General features: G+C 42.6%; 1 protein-coding gene across 1 annotated transcript in view; it reads left to right on the forward strand.

Annotated features, from left to right (window-relative positions):
* The window catches only part of LOC136434630 (A disintegrin and metalloproteinase with thrombospondin motifs 9-like), a 99,991-nt gene that overhangs the window by 41,175 nt on the left and 39,452 nt on the right, over positions 1-19,364 (forward strand). Inside the window, exons 23-24 of the mRNA XM_066427543.1 lie at positions 8,472-8,636; positions 14,115-14,294. Of these exons, the coding sequence (XP_066283640.1) occupies positions 8,472-8,636; positions 14,115-14,294 (345 nt within the window). The remainder of the gene's footprint in view (positions 1-8,471; positions 8,637-14,114; positions 14,295-19,364) is intronic.

Genomic DNA, 19,364 nt, shown 5'->3' on the forward strand with positions numbered 1-19,364 from the left:
TCTTTTGTTAAATACCATGATGGCAAAACTACATCGTTAAGTTCTGTATTGTGATGATCACAAATATATTTGTGGCTTTGTTATGTTCATCAATTAAAGTGTTAAAAAATCACACAAAAAAACATTCCAGTCCGTTTTTTTCTTCGTTATTTCCTACGTTTTACAACTTTTGCGTGATGATGCTTTGGGAACGTTCAAATGGTGCTAAATACGACATTCCCCATTCTGTTGTCCGTCCACGTTCCATCAACCTTTTCCTGCCATCATGCGATTTTCAGCAAAATCTATGAAACTAGAAACATTGTTCCTATAAATCGGTGCTAAATACACAAGTCATTCCAGTGATATGCAAAAGATGCAACTTTATATTATGATATTTAAACATAAAACCTGGTATCTGGTGCTCACGTTGTCTTGTCGAAGTTTTTACCTGCTGCGAACTCTTCCAAGTTTACCTCAGGTGATGCTAAAACCCCTTCGCTGGGTGTACCGAGGCTCTGTCAGGGGTTTTTGTACTTTTAACATTTTCCCTTGGGCTGCACAATGTTCATTACTTGTGTTAACCTCCAACCCGCTGCATGACCCAATAGCCAGTACAAGTGTGGTGCGAAAAAGCTGCCTCAGCATTCAGAGGGTTAATCCTTCCAGTCTTACCAAGATGGTTTTATCATGAAAACCATAGTCTTACATTGTGTGACAAGCTGAAAGGGTAGATTTCTGTTGTCACATGATAAAAATTGGTGCTACCACTTCTGTTACAAGTTTCAAAATGATTTTTGAAAATGATTTGCCATCATTTTGAAATCAAGATCAGCCTGGATTTCCACTTGAAATTATTTGACCTCTTGCTAAAAACAAAATGTACAAAGCATTTCTAGCCAAAACCAGAAGTCTTAAGAGGATATGCCTATGAAACAAGTAACTGACTTTGTGTAGCCCTCTAGTTGAGCTGATCACATGACCAACACCACCTGACAATGCAGGCACTAGCCGCCGACAACCCTTGTGTAAAGTGTACAGAATCTGATGTTGAATTAAATATTTTTCGTACGAAGCATGCGGCGTGGTCTCACTTGTTGTCGTACCTAGTTTCAGGACAGGTGATTGATTTACTTTTAGGTAGACTTGACGATTCTTTATCTTCATATTTATGGTTGCTATTTTCTCAATATCTTTGAATATAGTACATGTACATACAGAGTAGACGATTTAGGGATTACCAACTCTCCTTTCAGACAGAAGGGCATGGAGTTTAAATCCTAGCAATTGGTAGCTCAACTCACTCGCATGCATAGAAAGGGTTGTAGGTATAGGCCACTAAGCTCTTTCCACTTTCCTGGTTTGATGGGATCTTTGTATTCTGTACTGTTCTTCTTGTTACCTTCTACAACTATATAAGAGAGTAGTTTCTGCTTCCAGTGGGCTAAATTTAGGTTGGGATGTATTTCCTTTCTTTATGATGATATGTTGTAAATTTGTTGCGAGGTCTTGCCTGGAAGCTAATTGCTGGTAAAAGCTGAACACAAAGATGAGTAAAGTCTAATTTGATATGCTTGTAGGGTCAGCACACACTTATCATCAATACTAATAGATACATTTATCAGTAAAAAAAGGGAGGCAAGTCATGTTCAAGCTTGAGCTTTATTGATATTACAGCATCATAGTGATTGTTGAGTATCTTGCACTTAGCTCAGAGCACTTGATGCTGAAAATAAGCACAAAATCTCAAAGTTTATAATGGTTTAAGAATGATATCCCCTAAGCATAACAATCCTTAGGATGATTCAGCATTCCCCCACCATATATCTATAATGGCCTTAATGGCACCTAATTTAGTACGATAATAAATTATTACTTAGATATATCACTAATTATTATCTTGATCAGCAGGGTGCAAAATGGCATGATAACTGACATGCATTTGTCTATTGGCAATACATCTCTTCTGTAAAGATGAGACGCTGTCAAATATTTGTTCAGAGATGTAATATTCATATTCTGGATTAGACTTTGGCCAAGCTCATCCCCAAATCTGCACTATCAGGCTGGTAGGGATTTTTATCAATAAAAACATTTAAAAGATGTTGTAAATACTTCACTAAAAAGTCAAACTAAGTAATTTTTTAGTTTTGTAATGATAATTTAAGGTTTGTGGTAATTTCCCTTCACATACCTAGTGCATCCGCTTAATTTAGTTTGGTCAGTTTGCGTCATTGACTTCTTTAATTTAGCATGCTGTTGTTGGGACCCCCCATGCAGTCCCTCACATTTGTCTATTGTAGGAAGATTTTGTAGATGTAAATAAAGTCAGGATGCTTACGACTTAATGATATTGAATTTTTTTTGCCATATTGCATCTTGCAGCAAGTTTCTCAGCCTTTTGTGACAACTATAGTGAATGAGCCAAAGATAAGATATTTAATATGCTTATGGATTATGGCTGAGAAAAATTTGGCAACTTCTGAGAATGTCAAGACTTGGAATGTGCTTTTTGTGGGATTTAGGGTGAACTTGGCCACGTCTTCAATAGGCTTTTTAATGGGCAGGCCAGCTGGGTATTATTACTTTTTTTAGTATGCAGGCCTTTACTCATTACTATAGAATTTGGTCAATATTGCTCGTAGGATATATTAACATCTCTTTATCATCATCATCATCCTAAGGTTCATTCAATTTGGTTGTCAGACCCTCCTGTCAATCATAGCCAGCCCAGCCTGCTCATTGGTTGATTCACTCACCTGGTGTCTTCATCACCAGCATGCCCCGTCCTGCCTCCTCCTCCTGACCTCGAGTTGACCTCCTCCATCTCTGCTTGTCAGTATCAGGTTAATTACTTACTCAGTATGAACTTACCTGTCTTTACCTGGTTTTGTCACCTTATCATGGTCATTTAGTTAACTCTAGTGGTTTTAATTTTTCTTACAGAAATCTTATAACACTTATGATTGTGGTAAGAATAGTACAGTAACTGTTATTGGATACTGTGACCTGTGTTTGTTGTTATGCTTCTTCTGGTTGAAGCTTGTTGTAGGCAGGAATGCAGGATTTGCCTTACCACTGTTACATAAGACCATATCATTAAGAACAATAATCCTTAAAGAAAGAACACTCCAAGGTTTGAAAAACACATCTTTATTTGGGTCAAGTCTCGCAGCAGGAAGTCATATTCTTCTTGGTTCCCTCCTTGTCTTCAGATTGCGATACAATTATCTTAAAGTTGCATTCGTCTTAATTAAAGAGGTTCTGATGCATTTACCCCTCTTCACACAGTTCTGGCAACAAACATGTAATATTCTGTGACTTAAAGCTTCGTCATTATACTGTCTATTCTTGTCTATTACTGTTAATATCAGTACTCGTACATTATGTCATCATTGGAACTTCTATCCTGGAAAGGGATGATTTTCTATAATCACTCATGCAAATGTATAGACTGTTGTAAAAGAAACCTACCAATGTTATTTTCTTTAGCAATGTCATATTCTGTAATAGTTATCAGAGATGTACGATAACTATAATCTGGGTCCTTGGGAAGATCACCACAGTGATAGTCTCTAGCTGTGTTGCATGTGAACCCTTAAATTGTGTGTGTACCCTAGGTTACTTAACTGTAGTCCCTCTTCTGACTTATACTCTAACTTCAGAATACTATCAGAAGGACATGAGTTTGCTTTATCAAATGTCTATCTTTAAAGTTAAACCACCACTGGAAGATTGATATAGTCAAAATTGGTTGAATACGACTCTTACAAGTTAAATATAGAGTCTCAGCGCTGTCATTTTCCCAATGCCACTGCCTTAGTGCTTGACTACCCATATCTCTGTCTAACCCATGGCAGTTTAGGGCACAGCCATACGAGATGTTGTGGTATATTTGTTGTGGCTGGTGGCCAGCGGCTTGCTTATTTCTACCTTTGTCGTCGTGTCTCGACTCACGCGTCCATGTTTTGGGTTTCCCTCTCCAACAACAAGCGAGCATTGACTCACCTTCTTTCAAAGCTAGTGAATACATGACCTTTCCACCAGTGTAAATAGTACAGGTACTCTAAGAGGTTGTCTGGTCTGAGTTGGTCATGAAGAAGAGACATGACTTTGTGTTTACTTGTCTAGAAGTGAAGCGATGATTTCTTAAACTTTGGATAAAGAGTAAGACTCGGTCAAAATGTACTCATTTTCGACAAGCAATCCATATTTTTGTCTAAAAGACTTGTCTGGTTTTGTTTTGTTTGAAAGAAAATACGTTTTTACTTGTCTTGAGAAGCCTTTAGGAGTTAAAAGTTTTCTGGCTTCTGCCTACAACCTGTCAATATGTCATGTTTCAGTAACAGCATCCTCTTCCATTATACACTTTGGGATAACACTTGAAGTTGCGAAAGTCAAGTAGTAATCTCAGTAAGTGTTGACCGCAGAGATACACAGAATGCTTTTTCAGATGATACGTGAAACTTAACCATATGTTGATAAGTAATGAATAAGTACACAGTCAAACTTTGAATGTTGGGCTTATGGAATTATGGAAAATGTTTTTCCACAGTTGATCTTGTTGACCAGCATTTCTGATTGAATCACCCTATCTTCACCCCCCCCCCCACTATACATCTGTTTTCAACACCCCCTGGGCTCCACTGCTATTTTGGGTGGTTCTAGAAGTGCTTGTATTGTCCCCGCCCCTCCGCCATTGTCCGGCCCGTCTGCAGGCTTTTATTGTGAACTTAATTACCTCAACACCCGATCCGATTGTTGCCGCCGACGTGTTTGTTTTTCGGCCGCCGGTCTCTCCCCCCGCACGAGGCCGCCGTTGTGCCTAGCATTCCTTCTCACCTGGTGGGTCCACACCTGGCCTCCCTCAGGTGTAAACAGGTGTGTACTTAACTCACATGGGGATGCCTGGGCGCTACCTGATGCCCTGGTACGTCTCAGCCCGCCTCCTTAAGTAAATACTTGCTCCTTGATCTTTGACAGTTCCACAGACCTAAGAAAAACATCACCTTAAAAGCCCTTGCAGTGCACACCTTAACAAAAGATACCTGCCTTCTTTAAGGCAACATGTGGCACAAACAATGTCTTACAAAAATCTTTAGTACACAAGGAAAAAGACTTGAGAGAACAGCACACTTTTTCTAGTCTAGTCTGAGACAGAGAGCAGTTATAATACGTAAGACTAATTAAATAACTCATGTTACAATGTCATGATGTACATGTATTATCTACGGAAGAAAAATTGTAAGATGAAATAACATTGTGTAACAATAATGGGTTAGATTATATCCAGCACTTACATTTATCACAAAATTAAAGTAAAATGTCTGCTGGGAGACTTGGACTGTTAGAGAGCTTGCATGTACATCTAAGAAGCATTGAGCAGTAAAGACTCTGTTTCAATCTATCTCCTTGATGTTCCTGCTTGTGTTCGTGTAGGACTCCTTGGAGTTGGTCTTGGCCTTGAACTGAGAATACCTGACATTGTCTGCTTGCACGCTGTTAGGAACATAAAACTGTGTGGTGTAAATGACTAACACCGCTACACAGAAGTCTGATGTCACTTGCTTTTTTTTCTGTGATGACATTAGATTTAGAATGTAGAAGTCAACCTGAAAATCACATTGTGAATGATTGTAGAATATTCGCCTTTTCAATCATATGTTTGGGCTGTTACTACAAGTTTTATCCATCAATTGGCTACTAGTACCTAAGAGGTAAAATGTTGATTTTTAACATCCTTCAATAACTCTGAAGACAAAATAGCTTTCAAACAAACCTCAGAAGTTAACGGAAAAAATACATTTTACTGCATACTGCATACAGTGGCTCCTTGGATGTTTCAATTATACAAATGTAGTGACGTTTTTTGTGGTATCCATGGTGGTTTGAAGCTAGAGAAGCGTAGTTGTCATTCAGCACATTCCCTCTCAGCCTGGTCCTGCATGTGCTCCACATGGGTGGTGGCCTGTTGTCACTCCGGCATGTTTACCTGTAATCCTCCCCTACATCATCTTACTGTCCCCCTCCCTTTGTCTCCGCACAATGGGCGGACCACGGGGGACAATGGGCCGACCACAGAGACAAGCCACCCACAGAAGGCATGTCCCCCACACAAGGAGACCAGTCTTCTAGCCTTACCTCTAATGACGGCCCGCCTTTCACAGTCAGGAGAGCGCCCGGCCAGTGGAGGGTGTCCCTCGCGGCTTTGTCATGTTAATGCTTCAGCCGCTGGCTTGAAGCGCTAATGTTGTCCGAGCCTCTGGTTGGAATTGTGCGTTCTCCGAGTCTAGACGGAGAAGAATGAGGCCGCGGGGGAACCCCATTGGTCCTGTCTCCTCGCCGTTTGTCGCCTTTCACGGCTGTCGTGTAGCCCGGCGTCGGTTGACCCGGCGGTGCCCGGGTGTTGCGGGTGGTCTCACACTTCACGTGCGGCGCACGTCCCTATCTGTGTCACAGTCACGCCGTATCTGTACAGATCGCACGACTTACGGTTTTTCTCTGTCGGTTTCGTTAAAGCTGCGACACAGCTGTCCCAGCTGAAGCTCGCTCCAACACTCTGAAATGTAATGTTTCTCCGAAACCTCTTAACCGGAAAGCGACCCTGCATCCCGCCTCCCCTCCTTCCCCCGACGTGGTCAGCGTGGCTGTTGTTGGTTTACGAAAGGGGCTGGATGCACCCTGAGCAAACAAAGGGCGGGCCGGCACCCTTGTGGGCTAAATAACGCCTGTCCACCCCGGACCACACACCCACAGCTCCCTGTCCGGTAATGGGTGCTGCGAAGGGTTGGGTGTCGGGCTGGGTGGAAACCGGGTCAGTAGAACAACCGCAGGAAACTTACTCCACAAAACTTGCTCCACTCAAATGTGATGTTACCCGAGAGGGTAGTTAAATGACGACGGCAATACAGAATTCAACTGTCTTGATCTGATGTCGTGCTACATGTAACGTTACATCATACATGTTGTATTTTTCATAAAAGCCGAAAACTTAAAAGATGGTTATACACTATGTAAAAAGAATTAAGCATTATAGTTGATAGTAGAAAGCAATTAAGACTAAATAAGGAAAGTACCCTTCCCAAATTAAACACAGCATGTTAGAAGATGTACATATAAATGCACAGACATCTAAAAAAAAGTTTGCAGCAGTTCCACTTCTCATAATATCTTAGCCCATCTCATCACCATGTTAAAGCCTAGTTTCTTGAGGTTTTCACTCAGTTTTTCCTGTACTATATCTGGTCTTTGCTTCTGATATATTGGCCATGTTGAGCCAGCTGAATCTGTATTGTTCCAGTAGCTGCTTTGTATCAAGACTATTCATGCCATAGCTGTTGTAACTACTCAGGTTTTGTAACTTCTCCTTTTTCACGTGCATAATATAATAATGCATCCACACATTTTCATGACTTGGTCAGAGAACAACTAATTGAACTGCCCTAGCCTAACATTACCATGATAATGTGCATTATTTACAGCATAATGTTATTCTATTAGCCAATACATGGGCAAATAGTCTATCTAATGGGCTCAACTGCTTCAGTTTCTGAGGGGGGGGGATACAAAACATATTTCATCATGCCTAGTTGTATGTTCTAAGATAGGGCTCCTGTTTTTTTTGTTTTTTCTAAAAAACCCTCTCACTGATAAGTATCCTTTTGGCACCAAATAGTCTTGGTTACTCGGTTAGTCAGCAGGGAGAAGGTTAACTTTCACCTGCACATCACAATGCTAGTTTAAAACAACAGTCAAACCTGTACAAGTGGCCACCTCTACAAAAGGACCACCTGGCCAATGTGACCATTCTTTGCTGGTTTTCCCTTTGACACAACCATTAAGAATCCTGTCTGTAATGACCAACTGTCCACATAGAGCAGATTTTTTATCGGTCCCCTAATTATAAATGGTCTTCTTGAGCAGGTCTGACTATTTGGCAAACAGGTCTCACATTGTGTGGCCTTGCTTTGGAAAGGAAGGAATCAGATGTGATCCCGATTGATGCGGTTACACTGCAGGTGTCTGTTTACACCTGCTGAAACAGGTGGGGATTCCGCCCAGGTTATCTCACCTGCCATCTCGGAGGCGGCCGTCCAGCGTACAGAATAAACACCGCCTGAAATAAAACCTTACGTGCCTGTGGTGTTTGACTATGGTGTTTGACTACAACCCTCTCTCTGATGATTTAACTTTTGTGTGTGTGTGAGAGTTACAAGATACGACTGATGCACTTAAGGCCACACCAATTAATTTTTCTTGGCCTTGTAATTAACGAAAAACAACATGGCTAGAGAAAATTTATTCAAACCACGGAAATATAGTTTCTGTGAGTAGATATTGCAAAAGTCTCGTTTTCCTCTCAAAACTCATCTTAAAACATAAGAGAACCAAGGACAAGGATTGGTGTAACCTTAGCGTGCACATACTTACCAGAAAACACAGTTCTTACCCGTGATGCTAACACACCTCTCTCCATCTCTCCCTTCCTGCAGTGCTCTGTGACCTGTGGCCGTGGCCTGAAGACTCGCGAGGTCGTCTGCAAGGACTCTGCCGGCGTCACCCTCCCGCACCGCCACTGCCCGAAGAAGCAGCCGCGGCGACAGCGGAAGTGTCGTGCCGGTCGCTGCCCCAAGTGGCGCCCAAACCCGTGGAGCACGGTACGTCACTCTCACCTGGGTCCTTGAACCTTGAACGGGGACATCTAGCGATGCCAACACGAGGGACAGTGGGTTCTTCTTCTCCACTCGGCCCTGTCCTCCAACAGTGAGCGAACCTGGGTCAGGTGTATTTAAAGGCTGTGTACCTAATAGTAGTAGTAATACCTGTACCTGAACAAACTATAGTACGATTTTTTAGTACGAAAATCCCTTCTCGAAGATGACAATTTGGATAACCTTGCAGTTGAAGATTAAGGAAACCAGCAAATAGACTTGATTTGAGATTCAGATACATAAAGCCTCATATTGAGATGACAATTTACCACTAAAAAAGACAATTAGCTACATGCTTAACTTATAAATAATTGACCAAACTCAGGTACATGTCAGGGCTGTCTCCAGGACCTGTCTGCTTGTTGGGACGGAAAAAAATTCAACCCTGTCCGTCCCAAAATATCAATTTCATGACTTCAAAACTTATGAAAATGTATTTTTGGTAAGCTTCGAGTAACAGATTGAACATTGAAAATCAAATACATGCATGGGCTCCCAAACAATGAGTGGGACGGAAAAAAAATTAAAGCAGGATTCAGCCCAGGTACAGGTCCGGACCTGAACTGCTGTACCGTACCTGTACCTGAATTTTTTTTAGGTACACAGCCCCAACGTCACTCTCACCTGTGCCAGGTGTGCGCCACAAGTGTCACTTACCTGGCTTTCTTCCCTTCGCTGCTGGGGGGGGAAAGGGCGGATTAGTTCTCACTGTTTTCTTAAGACAGCAGGCATGAAACTTAAGACACGCACGCCCCCCCCTCCTCCGTAACAATCTGCACTTGGCCATTCACTCGTCCTGCCATTTGTTTTACTCGTGTAGCCAAACCAACACTTCAGTTCGACACTGCGACAGTCACACTTAAGCGGATATCAAAGGGAAAACTACCGAGGACAGAAAGGGAGACGGGTGAGAATTTATTGGCACAAAATGTCAGCCATTCAGTCTGAAGTGGCTGAAGACAACTACATGAAACTGATCTTGCCCCTTGGGTTGACCTCTGGTTTTCTTAAAGGGGGGTAAGAAAAAGAAACGATGCAAAGGAAAAGGCCTGGTGAAAAGAAGACAGGAAGCCAGAAAGAGACAATGAAGATATTTTGTAGTGAGAGAGTGATGACAGACAGAAGCAAGCTGGTGGGAAGGAACTTCACAGGTGGTGGTGCACAATTGACTTGACAATATGCAAAGCTAAACAAGAGTAACACAGTTATGGGAAATTGGAGAAGTTTTGACAATGTGAAGAAAAGTATGATCACACATCCTGACAAATGTTGAGACATTAAGAAAAAACAAAGGAGTAGGGTGGATTTTCAAACCAGAATTTGTCATTTGTTTTTGCTGTTATTTGTTGTTGAAGTGCTTGCTAATAAAATATATTTTCCGGCAGGGTTTTAGAGTTACAAAGAACAACAATTTTGATTTGAGAATAAGTGACAATCACATGTATCCTTTCTACAAAAAAAGATTCAAAGAATAGCACACATAATATGTTATATTCCCATGTTGACAAGGTTGGAAATTTTCAGTGACAATTTGTTGAAAAAGTTTCATCATACACAAGAGAAATAGTACAGAAAACAAAACACTACAGTGTCCTTCCAACCATGTCAAGTGACTAGTCTATCAGAAACTATACCAAACTGGGAGGCCCCAGTCTGAAATGGACTTACCTTCGTTGAGGTGTCAACTTGTTTGGCCTGCTTGCTTCAAAGATTTCCCTTGGCAAGACGTTGACGCTCTCAGCCAGCAAACTTTAAATTCCAAGAAACGCAAAAGTAAAACCAGTACAACACAGGGACCCACCAGTCCTGCAGACGAGGAGCACCTTCACGTGGTGTGGTAAAAATGCCGGTACTGTCGGTGTAAGGAATGGCTGTACTGTCTCCAGGTGGGCCCATCAGGAGCGAGACTGTGACATCCGCCCCGACACCCCACTCCTTCTCCCTGACAGCTCCATTCTGTCCCCTCGCCCTCCCCACAGCTCAGAACAATCCGCTCCCAGCCAGGCCCCACAATGGAGGCAGGAGGGCACTCCACGTCTGGGCCACACATCCCGGCAGCATTCCTGCCGAAGTGCGTCACGACTCGCGACTGTGACTGTCAAGTACAACAGTGCAGATTGTCCAACCTTGGACCTAATGGGCTGAGTCCGGAGTGAGTTCCCCTTTGTGAGCGGTGGAGGGTTTTGTCCTAGCACCAGCCAGAGTGAGCATAGCGATGGCCTTGAACTCCTAAGCTCTGTAAAAAATGAAAAGGACCTTGATTCTTATTCATAGAGCAGACTGCAAATCAAAGGTCTCAGCTACAGCATTCTCAGCACTGTTGTGTTAGAAGTACAAAGGTGCAAATTGATCTGGATGAAAGGAGCTGCAGTTTTGGATAGGAATGCTAGGTGGCACTGCACACTGGTGCACTAACCACAACATCTCTCCACTTGAAGAAAGACAAGTGCTACCACCAGCCAGGGAACAAGGCAAGTCTGTCTTACCCAGGAGTGCTAACAGTCACTCAGCACCCTCACAGCCTTTGCTAAGTACTTGTTAGTAGAGCTGGCCTGAGACCAACGTACATGTATAGCCCCCTACATACAAGAGAGTTTAAGTAGCACATTATACAGACTGTAGTTGACAATTACAGATCCAAGATTGCAAAAATGAACTACAGTCAACCCCGTAAATGTGACCTCTGCATAAGGACCACCTGGTGGCCACTTTTTGATAGTCCCATCAGCTAGCTGTTTTACCCATTTGCTTGATCATTTAAAATTATGTTCATAGTGGCCACCTGTAGACTGTGACCTTTTTCTTCCAGGCCCTAGAGTGGTCATTATAGACAGGTTTGACTGTAAGTTCTAGAGCTGTGTACCGGTACCGATACAGTACCGGGTACAATCAATTAGGTACAGGTCCAAAGGCCACTCTAAAGCACAGAAAACACATTTGCATGGCTGGAGTCAAATTTTCATCTGTGTTTTCATAAAAATAATACCTAGCACAATCAAATATTATGTTTTTACCAGTTCAAACATGCTTTTGTCCTTATTGAAAATCTAGCATTTTCCGAACAAGTAGTTTAGGTACAGGTTCAGGTCCGGACCTGTACCTAAACCTGTGTACCTGAACCTGTACCTAAAATTTGTTAAGGTACACAGCTCTAAGTAACAGTAAGGTAGAATTTTGAAATCACTCATTACTAGTAGTTCTGGTTCAAAACGTCTTGAAGGTCAACCTGTTGCATGATTAAGATCCGTTCAAGAATTCGAAACAAGATCAAAGAAGCCTACAGACGTCTGTACATGCAGGATTCGGTTTCCAATGTTTCTGCACAATAGAATGTTAAGTATGTTAATCCAGATTAGATTATGGAGTGCGGAAAGACTAAGGAAGGGGAAACCGCAGCTTTGATCAGAGAGGGGGGGGGATATTGGCATCTGGCGAAGGACACTTATTGTAGTCGAGTCATCAAACAAGTATGAAGGCCAAACAAACTCCATTTCACGGTTGACATCTGCGTGCGAAGAAAGTTAAAAGATTTAAAAAGGGGGAAAGACAGACACAAGCACAACTAAAAAAGCAAAGAGCTAAAGCCTAAATTCTGAAAACAAATTTGATAAATTTTGAAATAAGAGTTTGAAATACAGAGCAATTGTCACATCTAATAAATTGATTCTTGTATCTGGAACAGGGATGAAAAAAAACGAAATATTTAAGTTATATCAGTTGACCATGTTTTTCCTTTATCAGATTCTGTATTTCTACAACTAGGAATGCTTTTGGGGAAGAAGGCTTGGAGTTTAGACTGTCTGATATTGAAATTACATGTAAGATGAGGTTCATCTTCTGGAAAAAGGGCCCAAATCCCTGCCTGAGCTGCAGTCAGCCATGATATCATGCTTGTGTTGCCTAAATGGGAACTTAGAAAAGAGGGAGTCCTTCAGAGGTTATCTCAGGTCATGGTTTGCTTTTAAAATCAATCATCAGGGTGAGTGAACAACGACCTTGGGCAGGAGAGTGTGAAGGTCAAACTTGAGTCATTACCCTCCTCTTACAGCTGAGCGAGTTTCTGATTAATTTCCTTAGTTCTCTGACACCTCAAGGTGAATATTCTGCTAATGGTCAAGATGAAAAGACCAGCAAGTCTATAATAGTATTTGCAAGTTTTCTTCATTTTCAACCGTGAGGTTATCAAAATTGTCATCTCTGTCAAGCGATTTACATGTACCTACCTTTGGTCTAAAAAATGGTGTCCACTTGTGTTTTAGTTTGTTTAGGTACATGTACATGTACAGTAAATGTTCAGGTCTGGACCTGTACCTAAACAATTTTACAGGTACAGGGCTTAGGTACACAGCTCTACTCTGGTGTGTACCATGCATACATGTAGCATATTACCCTTGCCTTCACGCTGCGTTATCATGTTGTTGTTCCAGTTAAGCATTACTTCAGTCTGAGAACCAAGAAATCGTATTGATGCGGCCTAAGTTGTGTTGACAGTGACCTTGGCTTTGAGCTGCCAGGGATAGATTACCTGCCGTTAAACCTGCTGATCGTAAACAACCTTTTCAACACCTCTTGATAAAGGAAGGCTTGGCATGCAGGATATCAGTAAATCAACCATAAACAACATCAAACATACTTTATAGAACTTTTAAAAATACTTTTATATTGAGACTCAGTTCAGTTCAGTTCATCCTCTTTTTTAGAGGTGACACAAATGTTTCCACAAGTTCCTGTCGCACATGATAGACCTGAGACTGACCTTTGCCATTTAGAGGGCCAGCTATAAGGTTTTATATAAAAAGTCACGGGATAAAAGAAGGTACCTCAATTCCCTTATAGCTTAGCAAAACCTTAGAAGACAATCTTTAAGTTATCCTTGAGAAAACAAACTATCAGGAGACACAAGTTTCTTGGTACTCTCATCATCTGAAGATGATCAAGAGCTCAAGAAACTCGTTAGAAAACAGCATTGATAATTAACAATACTGTAAATCTTGAAAAGTTCAGTGACCTCTCCACCGCAAAATCACAATATCACAAGTATGTCTTTCCAATGTATTACTATAGTAACTAGTGTACTACCACTGCAAATGTAACCCTTGTCCTGCTGGATTTCCAGAGCAAAAATATACCCCCACTGCTGAAGTGCCCAGATCTACCTTTGAAACAAAGGGTACTAGTTTGATATTGCTTATGTTTAGTTACTTCGCTTTACAACAACCGCGCGGGTGCAAAATATGCATTCTAGAAATACCCTCAACCCGACAACTGTCAGGGCTAGCGTACAGAACAAGCATGTGCTAGCCGACAATTGTGGGGCTCAGCTGGACTGGGGTTGGTGGAACACCTCCTTTTACCGCAAAGTCCCTGTGAATATAAAAGTATGAGAGACAGTAGTTCTAACATCCTCACCTTTTCGTTGCGCAGTGTTCGGTGACGTGCGGGAAGGGCGCCATGACGAGGGAGGTCCACTGTCGTCTCGGGCGGAAGGGCAAGCCGGTCGACGAGGCGCGATGCCAGGGCATGAAGAAACCTCGGCTGCGGAGGTCGTGTCAGGTCAAGGACTGTCCCGCGCTGTACACCTGGCAGGTCGGCAAGTGGCAGAAGGTAAGACACAGGGTAGATCAAAGAAACTCTCTTAGCGACTGAGTGGCTGGATGTGTAGGTTTGTGAGTGAATGGGTAAGTGTGAGTGAGTGAGTGAGTGAGTGAGTGAGTGAGTGAGTGAGTGAGTGAGTGAGTGAGTGAGCGAGTGAGCGAGTGAGTGAAGAAGTGAGTGAGTGAGAGTGAGTGTGAGTGAGTGAGAGTGAGTGAGTGAAGAAGTGAGTGAGTGAGTGAAGAAGTGAGTGAGTGAGTGAGAGTGAGTGAGTGAAGAAGTGAGTGAGTGAGTGAAGAAGTGAGTGAGTGAGTGTGTGAGAGTGAGGGAGTGAAGAAGTGAGTGAGTGAGTGAGTGTGTGACTGAGTGAGAGCATGAACTTGACCTGAAATAAGTTAAACTGGAGTTCTTCATTATCTTACATGGCATGAATGGTGGTGTAGCGGTTAGCAACCTTTCCTCTAGACTGCAAGGTTAACGGCCTGAAGCCCCACTGTAGTCACCCACTTAAAAATCTTTTTGAGCTCTTTAGGCCTGCATGTTGTACATGTAAGCCTTGCGCTTATTGAAAAAGGCAGGGAAATTTCCCCACCTGGTAACTTACATGGAACTTGTTTATTATGTTACTATGAATAGCCTCTATCCTTGTCATGCCAGAAAAAGAATAAGATGGATTTAAACAGGAATATTCTTTAATAAGTTCCTATTTCAAGGCTGTCTTGAGACTGTCTTGCCAGAGCAGCTGGCTTCTGTCTTCTTCTGTCTTTACTTGACCTTTAAGGACCTTAGAGGAGCATCTTCACTTAAGAGGGAAACTGTAGCTCAAAGATGTATATCCAAGAGGTACACACCTCAGGACAGTGTATACATGTGTACCCAAGCAGCGATCGCAGAGGGGATAAGGTGGCAGCTACACCACTTAAGGCATGGGCTAAGAAACTTCAAGATGTGTTTCCAAGAAAATTGAAGGCGGAGAAAAAAGTTTAAGACTGCAAAAGAAGGAGATGGAAATCAACACGGTGGACATGATAAGAAGAAAGTGTCCTTCTTCCAGAATGTTGCATGAAAGGGTCAAGAAAGGAGAAGATAATTTGGTTATCTTGAAGACGTTTAGAAGTGGAAGTGTTTAAGAAAGTGCAGGTGCCGTCTGTCAGCTAAGACACTGTCCAGTGGCGTCTGCTAAAGTCTTCACAAACCCATATACAAAACACAAACCCACCCACTGTACACAAACCTACACAATGTACTTAACTATATACACAACTCCGCACGTTTAGAGGAGTGTGTCTACAGCAGACCTATTCACAAGAAGGCAGAAAAGGAACAGTTGACTAGGGCATCACAAGCACACTTCTGTGTTTCTCAGCCAGGCAATTCCTTTTCAAAATAAAAAAAGTCAAAGTCAAAGTGGTCCCATGCATCGAAGATGCGTAGGGGGGCGCCCATCTCCCATTCGAAGCCCTTGGGCCACACAAGTGCAAGTCACTACAGCAGGGGGCTGGTCCGCTGGTAGTGATGTGTGTGTTTAACTTCCATACTCTTTCCCAAATGCTGAGTGCTAAGCAGAGAAAGAAGCATGTACCATTTTTAGAGTCTTTGGTATGACCCGGACGGGGTTCGAACTCACGACCTACCGTATGCAAGGCGAACACTCTACCAATTAGGCCATTGCACCGGTTGCTTATTTCAAAATAAGGCAAGCAGACAATTTTTCTTCTTCTTCATTAAAAAACATGTTTCAAGGAACTTCAGTTATAACTGTAATATAACTATAAAGTCTCTTTATGTGCAATAAGAAAGGCTGAATATATTCCTGTAAATTTGGCTAAATTATAACCAGTGAGAGAAGCGTGTGGTCTGTTTCTTTGCAGAAGTCTTGAAAACTCAAGGTGTAAGTCGACCATGACCTGCACCTACAGCTGAGGTTTCAGGCTGTCACTATGATTAACTGCAAGGAAAGCAAATTAAATTCCTCCCCCCTGTCAGGCTGTCAGCCTTCCCTGGCAGTTTTAATCCTCCACATGAACTACAGCAGGCAGGGCTGAAACTTCATCATCATATTTCACACCAGGTTTGACTTATTACTCCCGTCCTGTGGAGTGACATGTGACCTCCGGTTTCCCACAAATCCTGAGACTCTCTAGCCTGGACTTCAGCTGTGAAGTGAACGCTAGACCCAAATCCATCTATTGCAGGGAAGAATGGAACAACGGTGCTCCTCCACCATACCGTAATCCAAGTGCCATCAAACTGATTTCCAAAAAGTGACAAGTTCTGTAAAGCCGCCACTGTGAAGTTTAAATTCATTTTCCTTTTACAGTGAAATTTTGCTACCGTGAAGATAAAGTGAATTACAGTACCCCTTCGATCTTCAGAACCGGTACCGCTTTCACAGCTACATTGTAGCCATAGATTCCAGACTAGGAACTTTCTGAACAAAAAAAAACCCTGAAGTTTACTTCGGAAAAAGTGAAACGTTATCTATTCTGTTTTTGATTAGCTGTTATATTGTTCTGACAAGAATGTGCCAACCCTCTGGCTCCTCGCGATTTTGAAAAGACAAATTTACAAAAAATTCTGCAGGCTCCACCATTAAGTAACGTTAAGTGCTAGCTGACGAACTTGAAAAGGAAGGTTCACAGATAGATAGATATAAACATATCTAGTCTCTTTTCAAGGTCCATTAACCACAGACTATGAGGTAACAAAAAAGGAACAACAAAGATGTTTTAAAATGTCAGGAATTGTCAGTAGAAAAAAGCCCTTACCATTGATGACTTCTGTTTTGTCAATGACACTGTTGTGGCGGGGATGCCAACACAATGAGATCACCAGACTGTCCCTGACTCGACAGGTGTGCGTTTGTCTCAAAAAAAGGTGCCCGAAATAGCCAGAAACCCGACCTGCAGTCTGAACCCTGGCCGGACAGTTCCGAGGCCCATTCAGCCCGGCATTCCTCGGTAATCCGCTCAAACAGGCAGGCTTTTCTCACCTTCACGTCCGGACAAACAGACAATCCACAACTCTGTCTTCCCGCCTTTTCCCTCCGCACGCACGGTTACTTACACACGCTCCCGTAAAAGTTCCACTCACATATCGTCCGAAAACCAAGAAACACCCCGTTCCCCAGAAGAAATCCCTCAGTGAAGGTTGTTCTGATTCCTGACAAACCCATGACTCAATGTGTGACCACTAGGGATTGCCATGGCAACAGAACATCCCCATGGAAACGCTGTCCCGGCACCCCATCCATGTCAACGCCGACGGAACCCTCCTGTTGAAAGATCCTCATGAACAGAACAAATCCCCGTCCGTCCCACTCAACAGGGAAGGAATGTCTCATAAGAAAAAACCAAATGTCTCAAGGAAGACACAGGCAGCTAAGTCCACACAAAAGGAGGTCTCCCAAGAAAGGAGAGGTCTTGAGACGTTGTCAACACACACTTGTGGCCCGCACGCTTGAAGAAAGCTCCAGCCTGGTGCTGCACACTTTAAGAAGTCTTGAGTCTTGTATAGCCTGTAGCCCAGTGTAAGCTGGAAAGCTGGGTAGAAGAAGAGGGCAAGCACCACAAAAACAAACATTGGACACAGATGGCTGGGCAGGGAGGCGAATTTAGATACATAAGGAGGGGGCCTGTCAATAAGCAGCTATTTCAGGGGGAATCCTCTAGATCTGGTCTGGAGGCAGAAATAGCAGGATGAGGCCACTCTGATATAATTTGTTGGTTCTCGTTTTCAAAACTAACTACCCAGTAAAATGGAAAATCAACATGAAGACTGAGACACAGTTTCAGTGTGTGAAAATGCAGTCACAGATTCACGTTTTTAACCCAGCCCTCTGAACTCTTGTTGACCTATATATCTTTGCTTTATAACGTCCAAAAACCAGGAAACTAAATTGCTGTGGCCTGAACGAAAAGGGCTTGTTTTTGCAGGGAGAACTTGTCAGTTGGTGTGACAGTTGCAGAGGATTGAGTTTCGGAAAAAGGATTGAGAGAAAAAGTTACCCCGATGACACAGCTGCCTCCTACCCTGCCCAGAGCTCTTTACTGCCTGAAGGTATCAGGACTTCAGGAGGAATGTTGACATGAAAAATGCAGCACACAAAAATAGTAGTGATGGTTTGCTGTTAAAAAGTGAATTAATAATGGCAGTATTCTCAAACAGAGCACTGCCGATGAAATACTTGCATGCGAGTCCCTTCAAATTTAAACTTATTTGTCTCATTATTCGATCATAAACTGGTTTCTGTTTTTTCTCAGTATCTGAGGTACGACTTCTGTAGTTCAAAGTTACTCCAGAGTGAAGAGATGTAGGTGTTTTTTGTGTAAAAACTGGGGGTGTTTCCACATCCATACTAAAGCACAGTGTAGAAACTACAATGCAACTTAAGTAAACTGTAAAGCACCCCTTTTCACTGAACCCCGACCTTTTTTCAGGATGTATTTTTGGACTGGTAAAGAGAAAGCAGCTGATTGCAATAAATCTAGAGGAATCTAATGCAATGTCAGGAGATCATCCAGTAAAGGAATTTTGACTAAAATCCCTCAAAATGATTGATATCCTTATGAAACCTTCCTTTAAGCTTCTTAAAAATTGATAACATAAACATACTAACCTTAAAGCACTGCAAATTCCTCTCATGCTAATCCCAGGCTTCACTGCAGGATCCTTCCAGTGAAGTAAGGAACTGTCACATCCTCCATAAGTCTTGAAGACACAGTCAGTCAGTGAGCCTTCACATCTTCAAACTGTCTGGGGAGACACAGCAAGACTTTCTCCCTCCACTTCTGGAACAACATAAGACATCCTCAGCCTTCCTTTAAGATGAAGCTAAGGAGCAAACCTTACAGGAGACTTTCCCTCCCCTTCCCAGTCCAAACGGTTAAAGAATGCACTCCCTCTGCAAGGAATCTGTGGGCCAGAATGCTTCTAGCTGTCACCCCCTGCTGAATTATGGACTCTCCCTCCCTCTGGGAGTATTGCATTACATGAGAACAACCTGCAGGGTAAGCGGGTGTGACCATTGTGTGGGGAGGGGGGAGGAGGGACTGCCAATCACCCACAGCATGGTTCTCAGGG

Source organism: Branchiostoma lanceolatum, chromosome 5 (genome assembly GCF_035083965.1).
Source record: "Branchiostoma lanceolatum isolate klBraLanc5 chromosome 5, klBraLanc5.hap2, whole genome shotgun sequence".
Taxonomy (NCBI): domain Eukaryota; kingdom Metazoa; phylum Chordata; class Leptocardii; order Amphioxiformes; family Branchiostomatidae; genus Branchiostoma; species Branchiostoma lanceolatum.